Source organism: Pezoporus wallicus, unplaced genomic scaffold, assembly GCF_028554395.1.
Source record: "Pezoporus wallicus isolate ANWC-B61680 ecotype Strahan unplaced genomic scaffold, APGP_CSIRO_Pwel_v1 contig_7351, whole genome shotgun sequence".
NCBI lineage: Eukaryota > Metazoa > Chordata > Aves > Psittaciformes > Psittacidae > Pezoporus > Pezoporus wallicus.
In genome coordinates, this window is record NW_026642420.1 from 110,102 (window position 1) to 129,956 (window position 19,855).

General features: G+C 39.2%; 1 protein-coding gene across 2 annotated transcripts in view; it reads left to right on the forward strand.

Moving 5' to 3' along the window:
* LOC130610245 (bifunctional heparan sulfate N-deacetylase/N-sulfotransferase 3) overlaps positions 1-19,855 on the forward strand; it is a 61,727-nt gene that overhangs the window by 15,120 nt on the left and 26,752 nt on the right. The window contains exons 3-6 of one of the 2 annotated variants that reach the window (XM_057429937.1): positions 10,342-10,429; positions 11,634-11,788; positions 16,376-16,561; positions 19,343-19,471. In XM_057429937.1, the coding sequence (XP_057285920.1) occupies positions 10,342-10,429; positions 11,634-11,788; positions 16,376-16,561; positions 19,343-19,471 (558 nt within the window). The remainder of the gene's footprint in view (positions 1-10,341; positions 10,430-11,633; positions 11,789-16,375; positions 16,562-19,342; positions 19,472-19,855) is intronic. The other variant, XM_057429938.1, reaches the window with a different exon arrangement.

A 19,855-nucleotide genomic window follows, 5' to 3' on the forward strand; every position in this document is an offset into this window, starting at 1 on the left:
TCAGTCTCTTAAAGTATAATCAAATGCAGAGCTCAGTTTGGATTCCTGTGTGGTGGTTTGAGTCTGCAAGTGTAGAATTTGGCCAGCTGGGTTACTGATCTATGTAGGTCTAGTTTTTGTAATCTTGTCTTTAGAAATACAAACACTTGTGCAAAAACGGGGAAGGTGTGCATTAACACTTATAGCAAAATCACCCCCCCCGTGTTTCTCCTATTACTGTCCCATGTTTCACTAAAGTTTTGGGTATTTTTGTGCTGAATTATATCCCTTAGACTAGGTACTATGTAGGAGTCAATGAACTGTCCAAATTTTTATAAACTTGACATAAGTTCTTATGTCTTTTCTGTGCTGACTACATACAATCATTAAAAATACGGCTTGAGAAAAGAGCTGTATCTGTTATTTTATGCAAGCTTGCCTTGTTTGCTTTCTCTTTTTCTGTCATTTATTTGATACTGATGCTGACGTAGCAGGGAAATTTCATTCAGCAACTTTAGAGCTACTTACAAAGAAGAGAAAAAAGATAAATTTTTGTGACCCTTACCTGGGAGCAAGCTGAAGACTGAATTCCCAGCTGTTTCTGACATGGAGCTTTAGGGCAAAAAGAGAAAATGAAAGTCTTTGGTCACAGATCTTTTTTTCTGTCAGTAAACGCGGAACATTAGAAAGAAAAAGCTTTTGGTATGCCTCAGCTCACCCGAAATATAGGGACAAAGGTAAATATTTTCAATTAGATACAGTATTAAAAGACACAGGAATATTCTTGGCTCTATTAGGGGACAAAAAACCCCAATAACAAACTAAGGAACATTTGTGGATGGATTGTGTCACTGATACCTTATCCAGCCTGTGGAGTAGTCAGTTTAACATGCCAGTGAGAACATTGAGGTCCAGTGAATACTGACATGCAGGAAAAATATAAGACTGAAGTTTTTTGGAAGACCATATTCACAGGCTGTTGGACTTCGCTGTTAACAACACTGACACCACATTTTTACTTCACTTTCCTAAAGAACTTGGGTACTTTTGATGTCCTTGTTTGTCATTTCACTAATTAAACTGCATTCCTGTGCATTCAGGTGAGGCTATGTGGTCTCTGCTGCTGAGAGATTAGCCGTAGAAATTCTTCCAGCATTGAACCTTCTTTCAGTATTTGGTGGTTCTACTGAGCTTCATGTTGCCAACAGAAGGGTAAAGGGCCCTGAGCAGCACAGCCAAGCAGTGAGGGATGAAGGAGCATAAGGGAGCACAGGGTTTACTGTAGTGGAAGCTCATGGCCAGCCTGTGCAGCAAAGGGCTGTCTTGCCTGGAGAGTAGCCATTGTCCTCCAGGCAAACTCTGTTTGCAATGCATGTTGGCTGTAGTGAAAGCTAGAGGTGGGGTTGGCTTATGAAGAAACATTAAATAAGAAGCACGTGTTGTTGGTAATAAATGTAGGAGCATGGGTAATAACCTCTGTTCTTTGAGCTGTATGACTATAAAGTGTTAGACATCATTAGACTGAATAGCTATGCCAATGTTCTATGACAAAATACTGTGCATCCTACCAAACAAGATCTGAAGCTGTAAAAGTGTGGGTTGTCTAATGAGGGGTTGCAGACATGCAAATGCTTTGCATCTCGAGTTATTGTTTGAACCTGAGTTTTTGAGGCCTTACATGTAGCTAGGCCAATGTCTACATGAATCAATGAACAAGTCTTACAATTTTTCTACTGCTGATGGGATGCAATGCAGACAAGTCAGACTAAGGAGGCACAGCAGACTGGCCCAGAAGTGAACTGGAACTGGGTCTGAACTACTCTGTCACCCTTGAAAGATGGCCTGTCATACTCAGAGCTGAGGCAGCTGTGGTGGGGCTGTGTATGTGATTTTGCAGTACAGCTTCCTGAATGCTTGTGTAATGGCTAACAATTTCCCACTGTATTGGATATCAGTAGTCATCAGATCAAAGGAACTTAACTGGATAAATTATCCCTGTTTGATAATTTAAAATGCATCTTGGAGTCACTTTGTTTTGACTTTTAGCTCTGTTCTATTCTGAGACCTTACCTCTTTGTAGTTGGTGTTCATAGCAGATAAAGTGTTAGGCAAAAATGCAGGATCCAGCAAGTTCTCTGTTGAAGCCTGTCTGACCAAAATGCAGGGGAAAATATTATATGCAGCAGGAGGGTGTTTATTAGTTCTGTTTCAATTGGCCTGGGTTTTGGGGATTTTTTTGACCTGTAAAAGAAATGCAGGATTTTATTTCTGTTAAATGCAGAACAGGGATATCATTTAGCTGTATTAATACTAACTTCTTTCATCAAAGTACAGTTTAAGAGCTAAAAATGCAGAATTTCACTTAATGGTGCTTATTGAATTTAGTGAAAGACTCACAATGACTTCAGCTGGTGAGTATGTGCCTTAATATTACGGGAAGTCAGGTAAGATACTTGGGTAAATGGATCTTCCAAACTGTCCAAATTCATCCAGGCAATCGGTGGGAGCTTTGCTTGTCATAGAATCTCAGAATCATAGAATAGTTAGGGTTGGAAAGGACCTTAAGATCATCCAGTTCCAACCCCCTGCCATGGGCAGGTACACCTCACACTAAACCATGTCACCCAAGGCTCTGTCCAACCTGGCCTTGAACACCACCAGGGATGGAGCATTCACAACCTCCCTGGGCAACCCATTCCAGTGCCTCACCACCCTCACAGTAAAGAACTTCCTCCTTATATCTAAACTTCCCCTGTTTGAGTTTTAACCCATTACCCCTTGTCCTATCGCTACAGTCCCTAATGAATAGTCCCTCCCCAGCATCCTTATAGGCCACCTTCTGATACTGGAAGGCTGCTATGAGGTCTCCACGCAGCCTTCTCTTCTCCAGGCTGAACAGCCCCAACTTTCTCAGCCTATCCTCACACAGGAGGTGCTGCAGTCCCCTGATCATCCTCGTGACCCTCCTCTGGACTTGTTCCAACGGTTCCATGTCCTTTTTGTGTTGAGGACACCACAACTGCACACAATACACCAGGTGAGGTCTCACAAGAGCAGAGGGGCAGGGTCACCTCCTTCGACCTGCTGGTCATGCTCCTTTTGATGCAGCCCAGGATACGGGTGGCTGCAAGCGCACACTGAAGCCGGCTCATGTTGATTTTCTCATCGACCAACACCCCCAAGTCCTTCTCCCCAGGGCTCCTCTGAATCTCTTCCCTGCCCAACCTGTAGCTGTGCCTGGGATTGCTCTGACCCAGGTGTAGGATGTCCTGCACATTAAAGGGAGTTGGGCTCCAAGGCATCCCTGTTTGATAATTTAAAACCACAACTGCTACAGGTAGAACCTACCCATCAGTAAACTACAAAAATTTTTAAGTAACTGAAGCCAGGTATTTTCTTTTGTCTCCAAGGAATTTTTGTGCACATTTTCTGGTTTAAAGTCTACCCTTTGTAAATAGGCATCCTGCTGGCATGTGGTACTTTTCAACTGTTACATCTTTTGAAGGATGTAGTAGAAGTGTCAAAAAACATGTTTTTAATGAAAAGAATAATTTGTTTCTTGAAGCTGCTAAATCTTAATAAGCGAGTTGGTCCACACCAAATGCTCCAACCCCTCCCCGTTTTAATTTTGTTGTACAAAGTAGCAGGAGTGGTTGCCTTGAACTTGCATGGAATCTGACACTATAAACTTGAACATATGTATGGTCAGTAGTTTAGCTTTTCCATCCCTGTTTTATCAATATTTCTGTTTTTTGCTGGATTGTATTCTCTTAGACACCTTGCTTCCACCAAACTGTAGAGCAGTGTCCTTTCCCCGCGTATGCAGTTTAGGGTCTATTTATAATTTATGGTCTCTGCTCACTAAATGCTTTCCAGAAAAAGCTGAAGATTTTGTTCTTTTTCTCTTGCCCACTCTGTAGTGTCAGCTCTGATAAAAAAGTTTAGAGTGAAAGAAAATGTAAGCATTCTTCTCCTTTTGTCTGAAGGATATTAAAAATATTTTTTCAGATACACCTAGTATACCCAAAGCAATTATTTTTTCTCCTCCATAGATTAAATGTTTATGGTAACGGATCTCAAAATACTAATCTTAGAAATCCAGAAAGAAAATACACTAAATTTTAATGGTGTTCCAAAATACATAATTTATCATGAGGGAACCATTTTTTCCTCAGAGGTAAAGTAGTCTATATAATAAAACAATGATTCCCAGCCACTTGGGATGGACGTTCACTGGGGCTGTCTTCTGTTCTTCTTGCCATGCTGCCTCCAAACACCCCAAATTCTTGCCTGATACCTTCCCATGCCTGATGACTGCCACAGTTTCTTGAACATTTGCCATCAGAATCTCACCGCTTCTCACTTTCGGGCCCCTACCACACTGCTGTTACAAGATTTCTTGTGGATGCCCACTTCTCCCTCATCTCTCCCCTGCCGAGGCAGTGTGTCCCCCCCAACTCCCTTTTCTGTTGTCAATCTCAGCAGTGCCAGGGCAAACCTGGAACTGATAATTAGGCACAGCTTGTTGAAGGACTTGGAGCATGGATGTGCTCAGGAAAGGCAAAACGATGTCACCAAAAGTTCAAAGTAAAAGGACATCACATCAGTTCCAGCTCATTAAACCCCTGTATTAGGAACTCTAGTCAGGAATTTAAGTGGCTTTATTTCTGTTTCTTCACTCTCTTGCAGGGGTTAAATTCAAGTGGGAATGTGGTACAGAAAATTGAAGCTATGTCTGCGTAAGAGCTTCTCTAAAGGGACTTTGTGTGCTTAACTTTTTGCTTTTACATTACACTTTCTATTAATTTGCTTTACCTTTTCAGAAGGTCCTTGCCTATATTAAAGAGAAGTTTTCCTCAAAGGCAAAGTAATTCCTATTGTAATGGCTCCTTTGATAAGTACTGTTAGACATGAAATAGTAAAGCAAGCACTGAGAGGTAAGATCTGCTTCCTGAAAAAAAGGACGAGAGAAGATAGGCTTTTTGGGAAATTACAAAGCTGACCTTGCTTTTGTTTCTGACATGAAAGCATTTACTGATTTGAAGTTTAAGATATTAATGATGCAGTATTGTGAGGCTATGTCACAATTTAGTTAAAATCCACATGATTACAAGTGGAATTGTGTTTTAAACTATTTTGCTTTTCAGTTGCCTAAGTTCTTTAGCAGCTTTTGAGTAGGAAAATAGTCATAAATATATTGTGACTACAGAAAGAAGTCATAGGTCATCTTAGAGTTCAACAAAGCATTCTAGATTTATTTGTTTGGTCATCCAAGATATTTGGGTCTGAATATTTTTATTGATGATGAAGAAATTACTATTATCTGTTTACCAGAGACAAGTGGACACTTGTGACTTCTCTGTAACAGACTATGAAATGAAATAATGTAAAGAGATGCTTGAGGACAGGAGGCAGGACAGTTTCCTGGATAGGGAAATGGAAAGCAAGGTTGCTGATGAGTTTTACCCTTGGCTTTACTGCTGATTTACTTGAGCAGGAGCTCTTGACAGCCCATGTCATTGATCTGTGCCTCTGTTTGTCCCATCTGTAAGGTAAGAAAAATCAAAAAGGCCTGTTTTCTTTGTAAACGGAGTTTATATTTCTGACTGAAAAGCGGTTAAAAGAGCTAAACATTACGATTGTCAAGAAAGGAAGGTGCCATCTTTACAAAGGCAGGAATTTTCATATATTTCCATTGCATGGCTATTCCAATTAAGGAATAATTCTCACGGTTCCTTCTGTTATATTTGTAATCTCAGAGTCCATTTTCTCCTAAATTCTCAGTCAGTTGAGATACCACTGGCAATTACAGCAGCTTACATTTGCTGAGATGTTTATTCAGAAGTGAAACAAATGACTTAAATGGCATGGTGCTAATTGTCTGAGATTTGGGCTTTATTTACAACATACATGATTTCTTACATTCCTTTCATTATAGTATAAACTTGTCAGATGGAAAGATTGAAAGAACTCTTGTTTTGCTGTCAGGATAACTTTTGTCTATTGCCTGGATTGTAACAAGGCCTTTTTCCTTATGAAGACAGGCTGAGAAAGTTGGGGCTGTTCAGTCTGGAGAAGAGAAGGCTGCGTGGAGACCTTGTAGCAGCCTTCCAGTATCTGAAGGGGGCCTATAGGGATACTGGGGATGGACTCTTCATTAGGGACTGTAGTGACAGGACAAGGGGTAACGGGTTAAAACTTAAATGGGAAGTTTAGATTGGATATAAGGAAGAAGTTCTTTACTGTGAGGGTGGTGAGGCACTGGAATGGGTTGCCCAGGGAGGTTGTGAATGCCCCATCCCTGGGGGTGTTCAGGGCCAGGTTGGACAGAGCCTTGGGTGACATGGTTTAGTGTGAGGTGTCCCTGCCCATGGCAGGGCTGTTGGAACTGGGTGATCTTAAGGTCCTTTCCACCCCTAACTATTCTATGATTCTATGATTCTGAGATTATTTTGGACTATTGGTGAAGAAGAGGGCTTTTCATCATATACTGAATTCTCATATTTGATTTCTGGCACAAGGAATTTGGTAAACCTACTATGTGAGCTTAAGAAGAGTTAAAAAGTACTTACTCCTCTGTAGCTGTGTACGTGAAAGTGATTAGGCAGCCAGCAATTTATTTTCTTTACAGTATCAGTGGAAGTATGACATGTACTAAATAATTATCTATAAGCATATGAAGGCTTTAGTAAAGTTTTTAAAATATAATCTTCAGTATTTATGTATTTACATAACATTTCATACAAATATCCAGAGGGGTTTGTTCATAAACCAATCATAAAATACACAGAAAATATCACCAGCTTACCTTCAGCGTATCAAGCCGCATTTAAAAATGAAATTTCAGGCTTTTCATCCCCCTACTTTTCTCTGCTTCTGTCTTTATGATCACAGTAATAGGCCCTGCCATCTGCTTCTGTATATTTTGCATGAGTTCTAACATTTTGTTTTTAGAACCTGAATGATGAGTAAAATGTCAAGTCACCCAGAGAATAATCATAGGAATGACAACTCAAATGTCATCTCAGCTTGTCTGTACAAAAACTGGTTCACAGCAGGCCTGTCCTCTCACTCTGTGCAGATTGAGCAGGTACACTGTTGATATTAGCCAATAGGTTTTCACATACCACCACATAGGTTACCAGAAGATCTCCTGTTGATTTTAATGAAAGTAATGTGGCCAAAATAAACAGTGGCGTCGCTTTCAAAATTTGTTCTGTAGAAGGTGAACTTCAGATTTCGTTTAAAGTTTTGTGTTATTTAGGTGTAATTTGATGTGTCGTCTTGTGACTGCTGGTTTGAATAAAATGCAGCCACCAGGCATGTCATTGAGGCAATAAGGAGGTAACTACACTAGCAAAACTAGATCCCAGCAAAGAAGTAAACTCTCATATTGCATTATGGACTTTTTGCAACCCTTTTCCCACCTTCCATTTGAAAGCCTGGGTTGGCAACTGTCTGGTCAGCCTTGTAGCTGCAGTATGCTAGGGAGGTGCAGTGAAAATAGTCTTCCGGGTTGTGTTTCTCTGGTTTCAGCTGCTCTTTGGTTTTCCATCACGCCGAAACTAGACTGGAGCTGGCAAGCTGAGAATGTGTTAAGTACAGGAGAAGACCTTCAGCTCAAAAAATGCTCACACTACTTAATTAGGAGGGCAAGAACCATGCAGCCCATTCATGCCACCTTGCTGTCAAGCTGCTCTCAGGATTCCTTCCAGTTGACAGTATCTATGGTTAACATTATCATATAGGCATATTATTTGCTTCCTACATTTTTAAGTGTGCAAAGATAAAAAATTACTTAATTCCCAGCAGCTCAAGGATGGTTTTCATAATCCTCTGTGGTTTCATACCTTTCATTAGAATAAGAAGTCTCCTGGGTGATCTTTGCACTCTCAGCCTGAGCAAAAGCCCTCATTACAGTGCTGCAAGATTTTTCTCGTAATATTTCCTTCAGAAGTCTCATACTTGTTTTCAGTTATCTCCATTCTGTGCTTCATTTTAGTCATTCCTTTAGAAAGTCATAGGGCATTTTTCAGGCTTTCCAGTGAAAGATGATCTTTATTTTACCAGTACTGTGCTTTGAAACTGCTTGTACTCTTGTTGCTGGAGCTACAGTGAAGAAGATGACAGTGGGAAAGACAAGTTGCTTCCAGATCTGAGATGACCTTAAGAAATAGGAGGCAGAAAATGATGGTTCTTTCACAGATTTAGTTTTCTGATTAATATATATTTAATGAATATGCTTAGGCATAGCATTCTGGTTCACTGAAATACTGAACAAAGCAAGTACTACTGATGGCTCAGAATTGAAACCACTCATGTTTTATAAGCAAAATCCAAATTTGCAGTCCCCCAGGATAGGGACAAATGACTGTCCCATTGCATCAGATCAGCTCCCTCAAGCACCAGCTTCCCAGAGCCAGCCCTAGCTACAAGCTTAGCGAGTTCGCTGAGGCCTCAGATACACGCTAGCAGAGGGCCAAAGAGCATCTGTATTCCTGTGCTGGTTGGTGCTGCAGTCTGCCAGCGGGGCCAGGTGAAAATGCTCAGCTCTGGAAAAGGAGTGGTGGGAAAATCAAGCACAGAACTGGAACATATACACCAGCTGTGGTGTGTGGCCACATCTTACTGGGAATGGAAACACCACTGGGTGTGCTGCCTTGGGCTTTTTCTGAGGTTAGTGCACAGGGGAGCCCCTGCTACAGTCACCCTTTGCCTGATGTGGTCACCATCGTGTTGTAGGTATCTTATTATAAGGAAACAGGCAGATTAAGATAGTACTTTTGTTACATCTGATACAGGTGAGCCCTGGTAAAGACCTCAAGAAGAGCTCATGTGCCCAGAAGTTTCTCTGATAAGGTGGATATTGCCTCTATCTGTAAAATGGGTAATTTTAAAGAACTGTAAGTTGACTGTACTATGCCTGGATCTAAAGCTGGGCTTGACTTCCATGCTAACATTTTGTTTTCATGGGCATTCCTGTTTAAAAAAAAGAAAATTGTAGACAAATTACTCATATAATGAAATATCCAAAGAAACTCTTAAATTGCTGTCTCACATTTTTCAGAACACCAAATTGTCATTGAATTTCAGGAGTGGGGAACCTTCTAGACCTTTAAACCTCTGAAAATCTCCAGTGACTTTGTGCTTTTAAATATGTTCCCCTTTCTTAACATGCCTAGTTAGTCATTTCTGACAATAATAATACTTATGATCACTTCTTGTACAGTGATCACTGTACTATAATGTATGTTGACTTTGAAAACTTTGGTGTATAATTCTTTTTTTTTCAAAAGTACTGCATAACTATCTGCACAAGTGTGTCTTTTCGCTGTAGCTGGCCATGCACTTCTGATGTGCTGTGTTCAGTGCCACAAATCTCCAGAGTCCAATGTGCTCATAAATTACCAGCCATCAAGTGCTCAGCTGAAGGCAGGTTGTCTGGAGAAAGGTGCACTCCAAGTCTCATTTTAGAGGATGCTTTTTGTGCATCCATTTTGGTTTTGCTTTGCAAAGTTTATTTTGCATTGGAGAGGTAGGTTTCTTTGTTACATCTGGGAAACTGAACAGCAGCAGGGTGTAAGAGTTCAGGAGGTAATAACTCTTGCAAACAATATGTAAATCTTGGGAGTAACAAATCAAGAAGAGCGTATTGAGATCAGAGTTTTCTGACTCTTTACTTTGATGAATAATAGCTTTCTCCTTTCCTCCTGCATGCATGTTTGTACTAATCTGGTGCAAGTATACGTATGCTGACAGCCAGTGTGCTAAATGTGTGAGAAATGACTCAGAATTTGGGGAAATTTAGGATTAAGTTCTTTGATATGGAATAGGCTTCATCTAGCTTTCTGGATTTTTTAATTTTTTCATTGCCAGTGATTTTGAAACATAACTAAAATGCTATGTATGTACTTGACCTGAAATAAAAAAATACAGTTGCAGGTCATCCTACCTATACATCCTAGTGAATGGGGCAGCAGCTGGGGGCACAAGAGATCTGAATTTCATTCCTGGCTGTATCCCAGGTTTACTGAGTCATCAGTGGAAGATCTTTTATCTGGAGTGTGCTTTTGTTTTCCCATTTCATGATTCAAAGAGTAAACCAATATTTAATAGCTGGTCACCTTTATGAGGAAAACAATGGAGTTTGCATGTAGTTTTTAATCTTTAAACGGCAATGAAAGTATCTGTTGTCATATATATATGTCATATATAATGAGCTGTTTTAAAATAGCTAAAGCAATTGAAAGGACATTTACCTGTAAAAGTATCTATATTGTTATATTAAATTTGTGCCAGGTGTGTTTCCTACACATATGTTTATATGGTGGGTTGTTGTCTTTTTGGTTTGTTTTTTTGCAGGCCCTGCTTGACACTCAGAATCTTTTGAGAGCTCAAATTACAAATTTTACTTTCAACCTGGGATTTTCAGGGAAATTTTATCACACAGGTAAGACTGAAATACTAAAATAGCTTTGGGTTTGATGGTGTTTTTTGTAATATGAGGAAAACAGAGTTTAAGGGTATGAGTAGAGAGAAGCATTTCCTTCATAATAGGTGTATGTGTATGTATGAGACAAAAAGTAATGGTATATTGGAAAAAAAAAAAGGGATCAGAGCATGACGTGAGTGGTATGCAATAAGGGGTGGATACTGTCCTCTGTTCAGCTGTAACAGTTAACAACAGATCTGACCAGAGTGTGCCTGATCGTATTTGTGATAAGCATTCATTGTTTCGGATTAATAGTCACTCATCACAATGTTGATTTCTTTGCTCTCAGAGTTGTTGTGGTTGCTCTCAGAGCTTCAACATGTTGTACCTTACTTGCAGCCAGCAATTGCTGTTTTAATGTTTATTGGCTTTGGGGCCTGAGCTAAAGTTTTTGTTTCGCTGTACTTTATGGTAATGACTTGTAATACAATTGATCATGACACTGGCATGCTTTCTCAGTGTGGTGGTCACCTCTATATTTTGGGAAGCATATAATGGGAATTTTTAGCAATTACACATCTTTTTTTTTCCTCCTTGGGAGGTCAGCCTACAAAGGAGACATTCCCTCACACCCTGCCAGGCTATTTACAGCAGCATTTGAGAATTCTAAAGGTTTTGGATATCCTTTGGATGCCTTTGAAGCCTGCCTGATGCTTTTGCTGGGAATAAGCATGTTGTCACAAATACAGCATGTATTTTACTCACGGCCATACCACCTTGAGAACGCTCTGTTTCATCTGATCTCAAAAGTTAAGCAGGGTTGGGCTTGGGTCTTGTCTAAGATTAAAAGACGATATGAGAGGACCACCACGAGATTTTTTTGCCAAGACTGGACAGTCATGAGTGGCAAGGTGTGTGGGATCATATGAGCAAGCACCTGGGCCAGTGGGCCCCTCCAGTGCTTTGGAATTTCTCCTCTGAACAAGTGTGAAATCTAGAAGAATTAGCAGAACAGTCAGACAAGGTGTGCTGTTGTCCTGGCAGTACCAGAGAGGGGCAAATGACCACAATGTGCTGGGGCTTGGCCTGCGCCTACAGAGCCTCTCTGGAAAAGAGAGGGAAGAAGAGGGAGGAGTGAGCAAGCAGCTATGTGGTTCTGAGTTTCCAACTGGGTTTAAACCACTTCAGAGGTATTATCTTTTCTTTTTTTTTTCCTTTTCAGGGACTGAGGAAGAAGATGAAGGTGATGACCTGCTGTTGAGATCTGCGGATGAGTTTTGGTGGTTTCCCCATATGTGGAGTCACATGCAGCCTCACCTCTTCCACAATGAGTCGTCACTGGTGGAGCAGATGATCCTCAACAAAAAATTTGCCTTAGTGAGTTGTGGTTTTGTATTTTATATTGAATTTAGGTATTCAGAAAACATTCCTATTTTGTTAGAAAAATCAATCTTTGTAGAATTTGTTTTAATCTCAGTGAATCGAAAAAAAATTATGATAGAATGCTTTTTGCAGTCTGTTTTGTGCTATGAAAATTCTGTTTCTCTACAGTTTGGATTTCTTAAGTAAAGTTTAGGGTTTTTTTTTTATTACTTTATGGAAAATTTTGAATGGAAACATTCTTTCAGAATGAAGAATTAATATGGTCACATCTTGGAAAGTCAATATAGACAAAAAATTTATTTTATATTTTTCTGAAATAAGCCATTGTTTAGATTAGAAAATATCCACTTTTATGCAGGAAAAAACACTCCATCAAAACATGTCAAATGACTTTATGGAAATACTGCATGTTAGGGTTAACATGCCATGTTATGACATATGTGCCGTATTTTCAAAGATGCTCTTTTGTGGTGATGCAGGATAAGATCTTACATATTCCTGTTGGATCAACTTTATAAGAACCTGTTTTGAAAAGCATTGCCTTTACTAATAATTTATTCACAGAAAAAAAAAAGTATTAGTGAGAATATAAGAAAATAAAACCATACCTTTAGGTCTGAGGATGCTAAAGAAACAGACTTACCTTTAGGTCTGAGGATGCTAGAGAAACAGTCTTACCTTTTCTTTCATGCATTAAAACCAAACCAGACTGCCATACACAATACTACGTATTATTTGCCTGAGGAAATTGTCATATGTAAAGAAATTAAGAAGTGTTGTATCAGAATATCTCAGCAAACATAACTTGTTTGCTGAAATATGTCTACTATTCCATCACGCTAATTTGGCTTTTCACTTTTCAAAATGCACTGGTTGCTCTTCACATGGCAGGTCATGACTTTGTTCCTTGAAAGAGCAAGGGGATTTGAAATACCGGAACAAAATAAAGTGTGCTTATGGCCACATGTCAGTGGATGTAGGGTGAAGCATAGACATAGAAAATCAAGCACTTAAAATTTGTATTTGAAACTTTGCTTTAAGTAAGGTGTATGTTTTCTTTCAACTGAAGAGTACTATAAACTGTAGTTGTACTGAGAGCAGGCCACCTCAATTTTAATGTTATCTTTAAAGAAAGTATTGCAGTAGAAGTTACAAAAATTTAAGATTTAACAATTCTGTGTCCAAAATTCCCTTTTGTCTATGATTCTGTGTACTGTTGCAAGCTCCACTGGAAATTCAGTTATTTCTTGTAGTTCTAGTGTGACCTAAGACATCTTCTGGGATTAGTCTACACCATGTAAGCATTAAAGTATATTATTAGGATAATTCATATTCAGCCCTATTTTAGGTAATGTCAGAATTTTTTTTTCTTCTCCACTCTCAATGTTCTTAATACTTACATTAAATGCTTTTCATGCCTGAAGCTATATATAGACATAGACATGAAGCTATTCATTATGTTTCATTTACTTAAAGCATTTAAATTAATAACAAAGATAAGTATCATGCTTTTTTGAAAGAGGCTGAAATTGTGTATGCCTCATGTATTATCAGACTGAATGTGTATGAAATGCTTAACTTGGGAATAACAGTCACTAAAGAATAACAGAGACAATAATACATTCAAGATGATAGGCTCATAATTAGAATGGAAGATTACAATATGCAGTAATAAATATGTAATTAAAAAATGTGAGGGAAAACCCCTTAAAAAACAGATTTTTTTTCTCGCTACATGAAGAAGATTAAATGGGACATTAGAAAACACAATTCCTTACATGTTCTGTAAAGATTTTTCTTTCTAATGTTTATGCATGCTTAAGTGAAGTAGAAAAGATAAAAGAAAGAATTGAGACAACCTGTGGTGGAATAAAGTGGTGTAAAGCTGTGTAACTGATGGCATATCCATTCTTTATCTCCATATGCAGTAAAACCAATAGGCCAGATCTTACTCCTTCCTACTTTGACAGATTACACATAGTGTGCCCCAGCTGTAGACCAGCAGATGATGTGCTCCCTGGGTGCAGCAGGGTCACTGATGGGTGTTGAGATACAAAAAAGTTAGAGTTCTCAACTGTGATTAAACCATATCTGTCTGTTGGACACACCATTACACTAGGTTCCAAGTAGCCCTTTAATGAGGAAAAAGTAGCCTTCTTCCCTTGCAGGTTTCACATCTTTAAAGTTTGACTTCCCATGTTACTCCAGAGCAGAAGCAAATGCTGCTTTGTGAGTTTGTTTTATTTTGAGCTGTCAGTAAAGTTGTCATATTTAAATTACAACAGGTATGTCTGATATCGTATCCTGACTATTTAAGCTTTTAAGTCCTGTGCATTAGGTTTCCTGCAGTAGTCCTTCTCCAGAAAAGGTGAAGAAAGGTGATTTTACTAAAGGTCATGCACCCGTTCTTCTTTGAGCTAAGACTTAGAGTTTTTCATATTCCTTAATAACTAGTTTATGCAAAGGAATAGACCTGAGTATCAACCAACTCTTACCTTTGTGCGCAAAGAAAGTATGAGGGAAGAGGGAACAGAGAAAGTATGATTAGAAAATACAGTGAAGATGACCATACAAATACAATCCATATAAAAAACTCTTACACAGAATTCAGAGATCGTGCAAAGGCAGGTTTCCTAAATCATTGCAATGCAACATCTGCATTGCAACATCTGCATTGCAACATCTGCATTGCAATGCAACAGACTGCGAACTAGCTGAAGGAGAGAAGCCAGAGAGTTTTAGTCTATGGGGCTGAGTCTAGTTGGAGGCCTGTGACTAGTGGAGTGCCTCAAGGGTCAGTACTGGGACCGGTATTATTTAATATATTCATCAACGATTTAGATGAGGAAATTGAGTGTACTATCAGCAAGTTTGCTGATGACACTAAGCTGGGAGGAGTGGCTGACACGCCGGAAGGCTGTGCTGCCATCCAACGAGACCTGGACAGGCTGGAGAGTTGGGCAGGGAATAACTTGATGAAATATAACAAGGGAAAGTGTAGAGTCCTGCATCTGGGCAGGAACAACCCCAGGTTCCAGTATAGGTTGGGGAACGACCTGTTAGAGAGCAGTGTAGGGGAGAGGGACCTGGGGGTCCTAGTGGATGACAGGATGACCATGAGCCAACACTGTGCCCTTGTGGCTAAGAAGGCCAATGGCATCCTGGGGTGTATTAGAAGGGGGGTGGTTAGTAGGTCGAGAGAGGTCCTCCTGCCCCTCTACTGTGCCCTGGTGAGACCCCATCTGGAATATTGTGTCCAGTTCTGGGCCCCTCAGTTCAAGAAGGACAGGGAGCTGCTGGAGAGAGTCTAGCGCAGGGCAACAAATATGATTAAGGGAGTGGAGCATCTCCCTTATGAGGAAAGACTGAGGGAGCTGGGTCTCTGTAGTTTGGAGAAGAGGAGACTGAGGGGTGACCTTATTAGTGTCTATAAATATATAAAGGGGGAGTGTCACGAGGATGGAGCCAGGCTCTACTCAGTGGCAAACAATGATAGGACAAGGGGTAATGGGTACAAACTGGAACACAAGAGGTTCCACTTAAACTTGAGAAGAAACTTCTTCTCAGTGAGGGTGACGGAACACTGGAACAGGCTGCCCAGGGAGGTTGTGGAGTCTCCTTCCCTGGAGACATTCAAAACCTGCCTGGACACATTCCTGTGTAACATTATCTAGGTGTTCCTGCTCCGGCAGGGGGATTGGACTAGATGATCCTTCGAGGTCCCTTCCAATCTCTAGCATACTGTGATACTGTGATCTTACGGACAGTGTATTCTACAAATCAGACTATCAAAGAAATATCTGCTATATACTGTTCTTTTGAAAAGCAACCTGAAAGAAAGGAGACAAGGTGTTGAAATTCATTAGAGTATATTGGAAACCAGAAACTGGAAAGAAAATATACGGAATGTCAAGAAAATGTAATAGTAGCAAGGTCTGTATGTAAACAAGATGGGTGCAGGAGTGTGAAAGATAGTGTACTACAAAAGGGGTTGCCTGCCTACAGCATCTGCCTGTTATCCTCAGAATTTTACAAGTGGTTATATTTTCTCCTTTTTTAAAATGGCACTAACATGGGTAAGCTGGTTTGAATATGGTTTTATGTTTTGAGTGGACTAGAGAGGAAATGCAGTGACTTTCTATGAAATTAAGCTAACAATGCAAGTAATTGTGTAATGGAAATCACACTTTTGTAAGTGTAACTGCCAGATGCCACCTGTTGTGTTGATTATGTGCCAGTAATTTTCTCTCTGAATTCTTTTTAGTTTGTGAGTAAATTCCTTGCAAGAACTTGAAGGAGTGCTGCTTTCTGTTTAATATAGATTGAGGAAATCAGCATAAACTACATCTATATCACTTTTCCTTACATACTCAAAAATATTTGTTAAAAAGGCTTTTGTATTCAAATCCTGTGTTTCATCTTACCATGCTGCCTTCCATCTCCCTTATATACCAGCATATTTTGATATCGCCATTATTTGCATTTCAGACCTTGATCTCTCACAAACAAAGGATTCAAGGAATGCTATAACATGAAGTTCCTTAAATTTTTTAAATCAGTGATTGTTCTGCTGTGTTTTAGGAACATGGTATTCCAACTGATTTGGGCTATGCAGTGGCTCCACACCATTCTGGAGTCTACCCAGTACATGTTCAACTCTATGATGCCTGGAAAAAGGTCTGGAATATCAGAGTTACCAGCACAGAAGAATACCCACACCTAAAGCCTGCACGATATAGGCGAGGCTTCATCCACAAAAATATCATGGTGAGTTGTATTTATGATGTTCATATTACCACCACTCTACCATTTTATGAAGAACTTGTTTCTAAGTGGACAAGCATGGTATCCTGAAAGTTCATGTCATAAGAGGCACATATTGCTATGCATAAGTGGCAAGATACATTTCACAGTATCTTGTTGATTAAAATCAGTCTGTTGTTGATGATGTTACTGCTGATGAGGTGGCCTCCAGGCATCCCACTGTTAACAGTAAACAGGCTGCTAACTGTTCTGATCTTACTGTTAATACATGTTCAGACATCTCGAGGAAATAGTCAACTTTCCATCTTTTAACAAATACTATGGGTTGGATTTCTAGCAGGTTTTAAATTTGCATAGTACCATTAACTGCAAAAGAGTTTCGTAAGTTTGTGCTATCTAAGAACCTTGATTTTGGTGCAGAAGTACTTTTTTCTTGCATTGAACATTGTACAGTTGTCCTTGTTTTGCTTCCTGCCGTGCAGAAATATGAACTGTGCTTTGCAGTGTGGCTTAACCTCACAGCTATCCTTTGGGCCCAGGCATTCAGTCTGGATGCAGGGCAAACACTGAGAAGGCTGAAGGAAAGCCGGCAGACATGCACCACACCCCCCTCCAGGCTATGAAGCTGCCTTGCTGAGGTAGCCACAAGTCAAGTCACACAATTCTTCTGTATTTGTACCGACCGTTGTTCATTGACAGAAACATTTGCCAAAAGGGGTTGTGCACAACTCTGGAAGGTGTTATGCCAATACCATCTGGTCACCAGGGCATAGGCTATTTCTGATTCACATATTGTCATTTTTGTCTGAGAAGTGTTTCAAAACAACTTTCCAAAATACTGGATGGTATGTTCTTGAGTGACTTTCTTTTGGAGTCAGAGGGGAAAGGGATGAATGGGAAAGATCCTAGTGTGTATACTGTGTTACACCTCTGCCTGCACCAAGCAGTTTTGGAGGGTCAAGTATCTTAGTGCAAGACTGCCACTTGGCTTATAACGGAATTGTGGTCTTATCCTCCCTCAAGTTACCAGGGATACCTCTTTTCTAAGCAAGCAGTTTTGGAGGGTCAAGTATCTTAGTGCAAGACTGCCACTTGGCTTATAACAGAATTGTGGTCTTGTCCTCAAGTTACCAGGGATACCTCTTTTCTAAGCAAAACAATAATATTCAATTTTTGGATGAAGCAAACTAACATGACCTCCAGACAGCCAGGAAAAAAATTGACACATACAGATTTGAGCTACAGCAATAGCTGCACGTAAAACAGTGGGTTTGTGGATATGCTCAGAGTTGTGAAGCATTTGAAGACAACTGATGGACTCGGAATGCCCCAAAATATCTTTTATAAGTTTTTTGTAAAAACATGTAATTTGAAGACTCATAATGAGATTTAACACAAGGAAACCAGGACAAAAAATCAATTTCTAAGCACAGCCATATATAAAACCACCTGGTTTGGGAATCTGAAGCTTCCAGTTCTCCAGGGCAAATGCATTAATACTTTACATCTTCAGGCTTATAGTGATGAATATATTCAGTATAAATTCAGTAAAACTGTTGTGTAAGATTTCCCAGAGCATTTCACATTCAGTACAGCTTCATTCTCCGTCTCTGTGAAGAATTGTTCTCATACTTCATCAGCGAAATCCAAGGGTTTTAAAGTATTTACAAGTTTATAGCAAATGTACAAATTCCATCCATTTTGTAACAATGCAGAATTCATGATCTATGGTCACAGTATACTGTACATCACAAAAATGTTGAGAAATTAAACTACAAGAAATAAAAGAATATCTACAAAACCACAGTCTATGTCAAGTAAGGGATTTTTATACTTTAAAAAATTAAGCTATAATGTAATGAATGTCTTAAATTGGACTAGAATATTTGAGACCAATCCCAGTTTGATAATTATACGTGAACAGCAATACTTAGCTGTTGATTTTCTATGAAAAATAGACATAATTGAAGTAGTCTTCAGCAAATTATTATCTGAAGTTGATAGAATATATTTTTTAATTCTGCTGGAAAACCTACGTGCATTTATCAGCTCTTTCTATTGAAAAGACTTGTTCTTTGCATACTTTAAAAAATATTTTCCTTTATGTTACTTTATATTGCAGCTGGCCTTACAAAACTTAGCACAGCTGAATGAGAAGCACATTTATTATGTGAGCATTACCTGCAAAATTCATCATGTGTCACTGTAGAATTATTATTGGTGGTGATGCCAAAGCCAAAAAAAAAAACAAATAAACAAAAAAAAACAACAAACCAAAAAAAAAAGCCCACCAAACCCCAACAACAAAACACCAATACAATATGGACTGATAATAGTTCGTAATAGTTCGGATTATGTTTCAGATTATTTTAAGATTTTGGAAATCTTTGATAACCAGACTTCAAATACTTGGTTTTAGAATGAGGTGTTACAGACAAAATAGCTTTAGGAGGTTGCTGAATTGCAACTTACTAATTGATCTCCAGTTTCAAACAAAACGTGATGAATTTTTGGACATTATGATTTCACTGATAATAAAATGTTATTTCTTTCAGTAGGTGCTATTTATTGTTCTGCCAGTGTATTCAACTAGATCATGATCAACTTCTGGCAAAGCTGTGATGACAAATCTACCCAACAGTTATCACAAAGGAACAATTTCAGTCATATGTTACTTATATGGCATTTATAATCATATTAAAAGTATAAATATTTTTGTTTTATGACTTCACCTTGACTCCCCACCCCTCCATCTTCACCCTCCCCCCCACCCCATAAATTCAGGTGCTTCCTAGGCAAACCTGTGGCTTATTCACCCACACAATTTTCTATAAAGAGTATCCTGGAGGCCCAAAGGAACTAGACAAAAGTATTCAAGGAGGAGAGTTGTTCTTCACAGTGGTTCTCAATCCAGTAAGTACAGTGTAATTTTTTAAATGTTTTTTAAAAAATAATGAAAGGAGAAATTACTGAATGCGTCAAGGCTAATCTGCTGGGTCTCCCAAATAGTAATGATTTGTTGCAGTGAGGTCTTCTGCTTTATCAGTTAATTAACTTCAGGTCTAATTTTATATGTATTCTGTCAGTTATACAAGGATGATTTCTACTTTTCTTGACTTTTTTGTCAGTAATGGAGTAGTAGCAGCAGCCATTCGTGTTGCTCTCTACTTTTGAATAAAATAAGAACCCTGAGATAAGAATTCAGGTGTTAAGGACTGACGTTACTATGAGATGAGCACCTCAGGTGAAGTTCGTTCTCTTTTTCTGCCAAATTTATATTCAGAAATGTTGGGAACA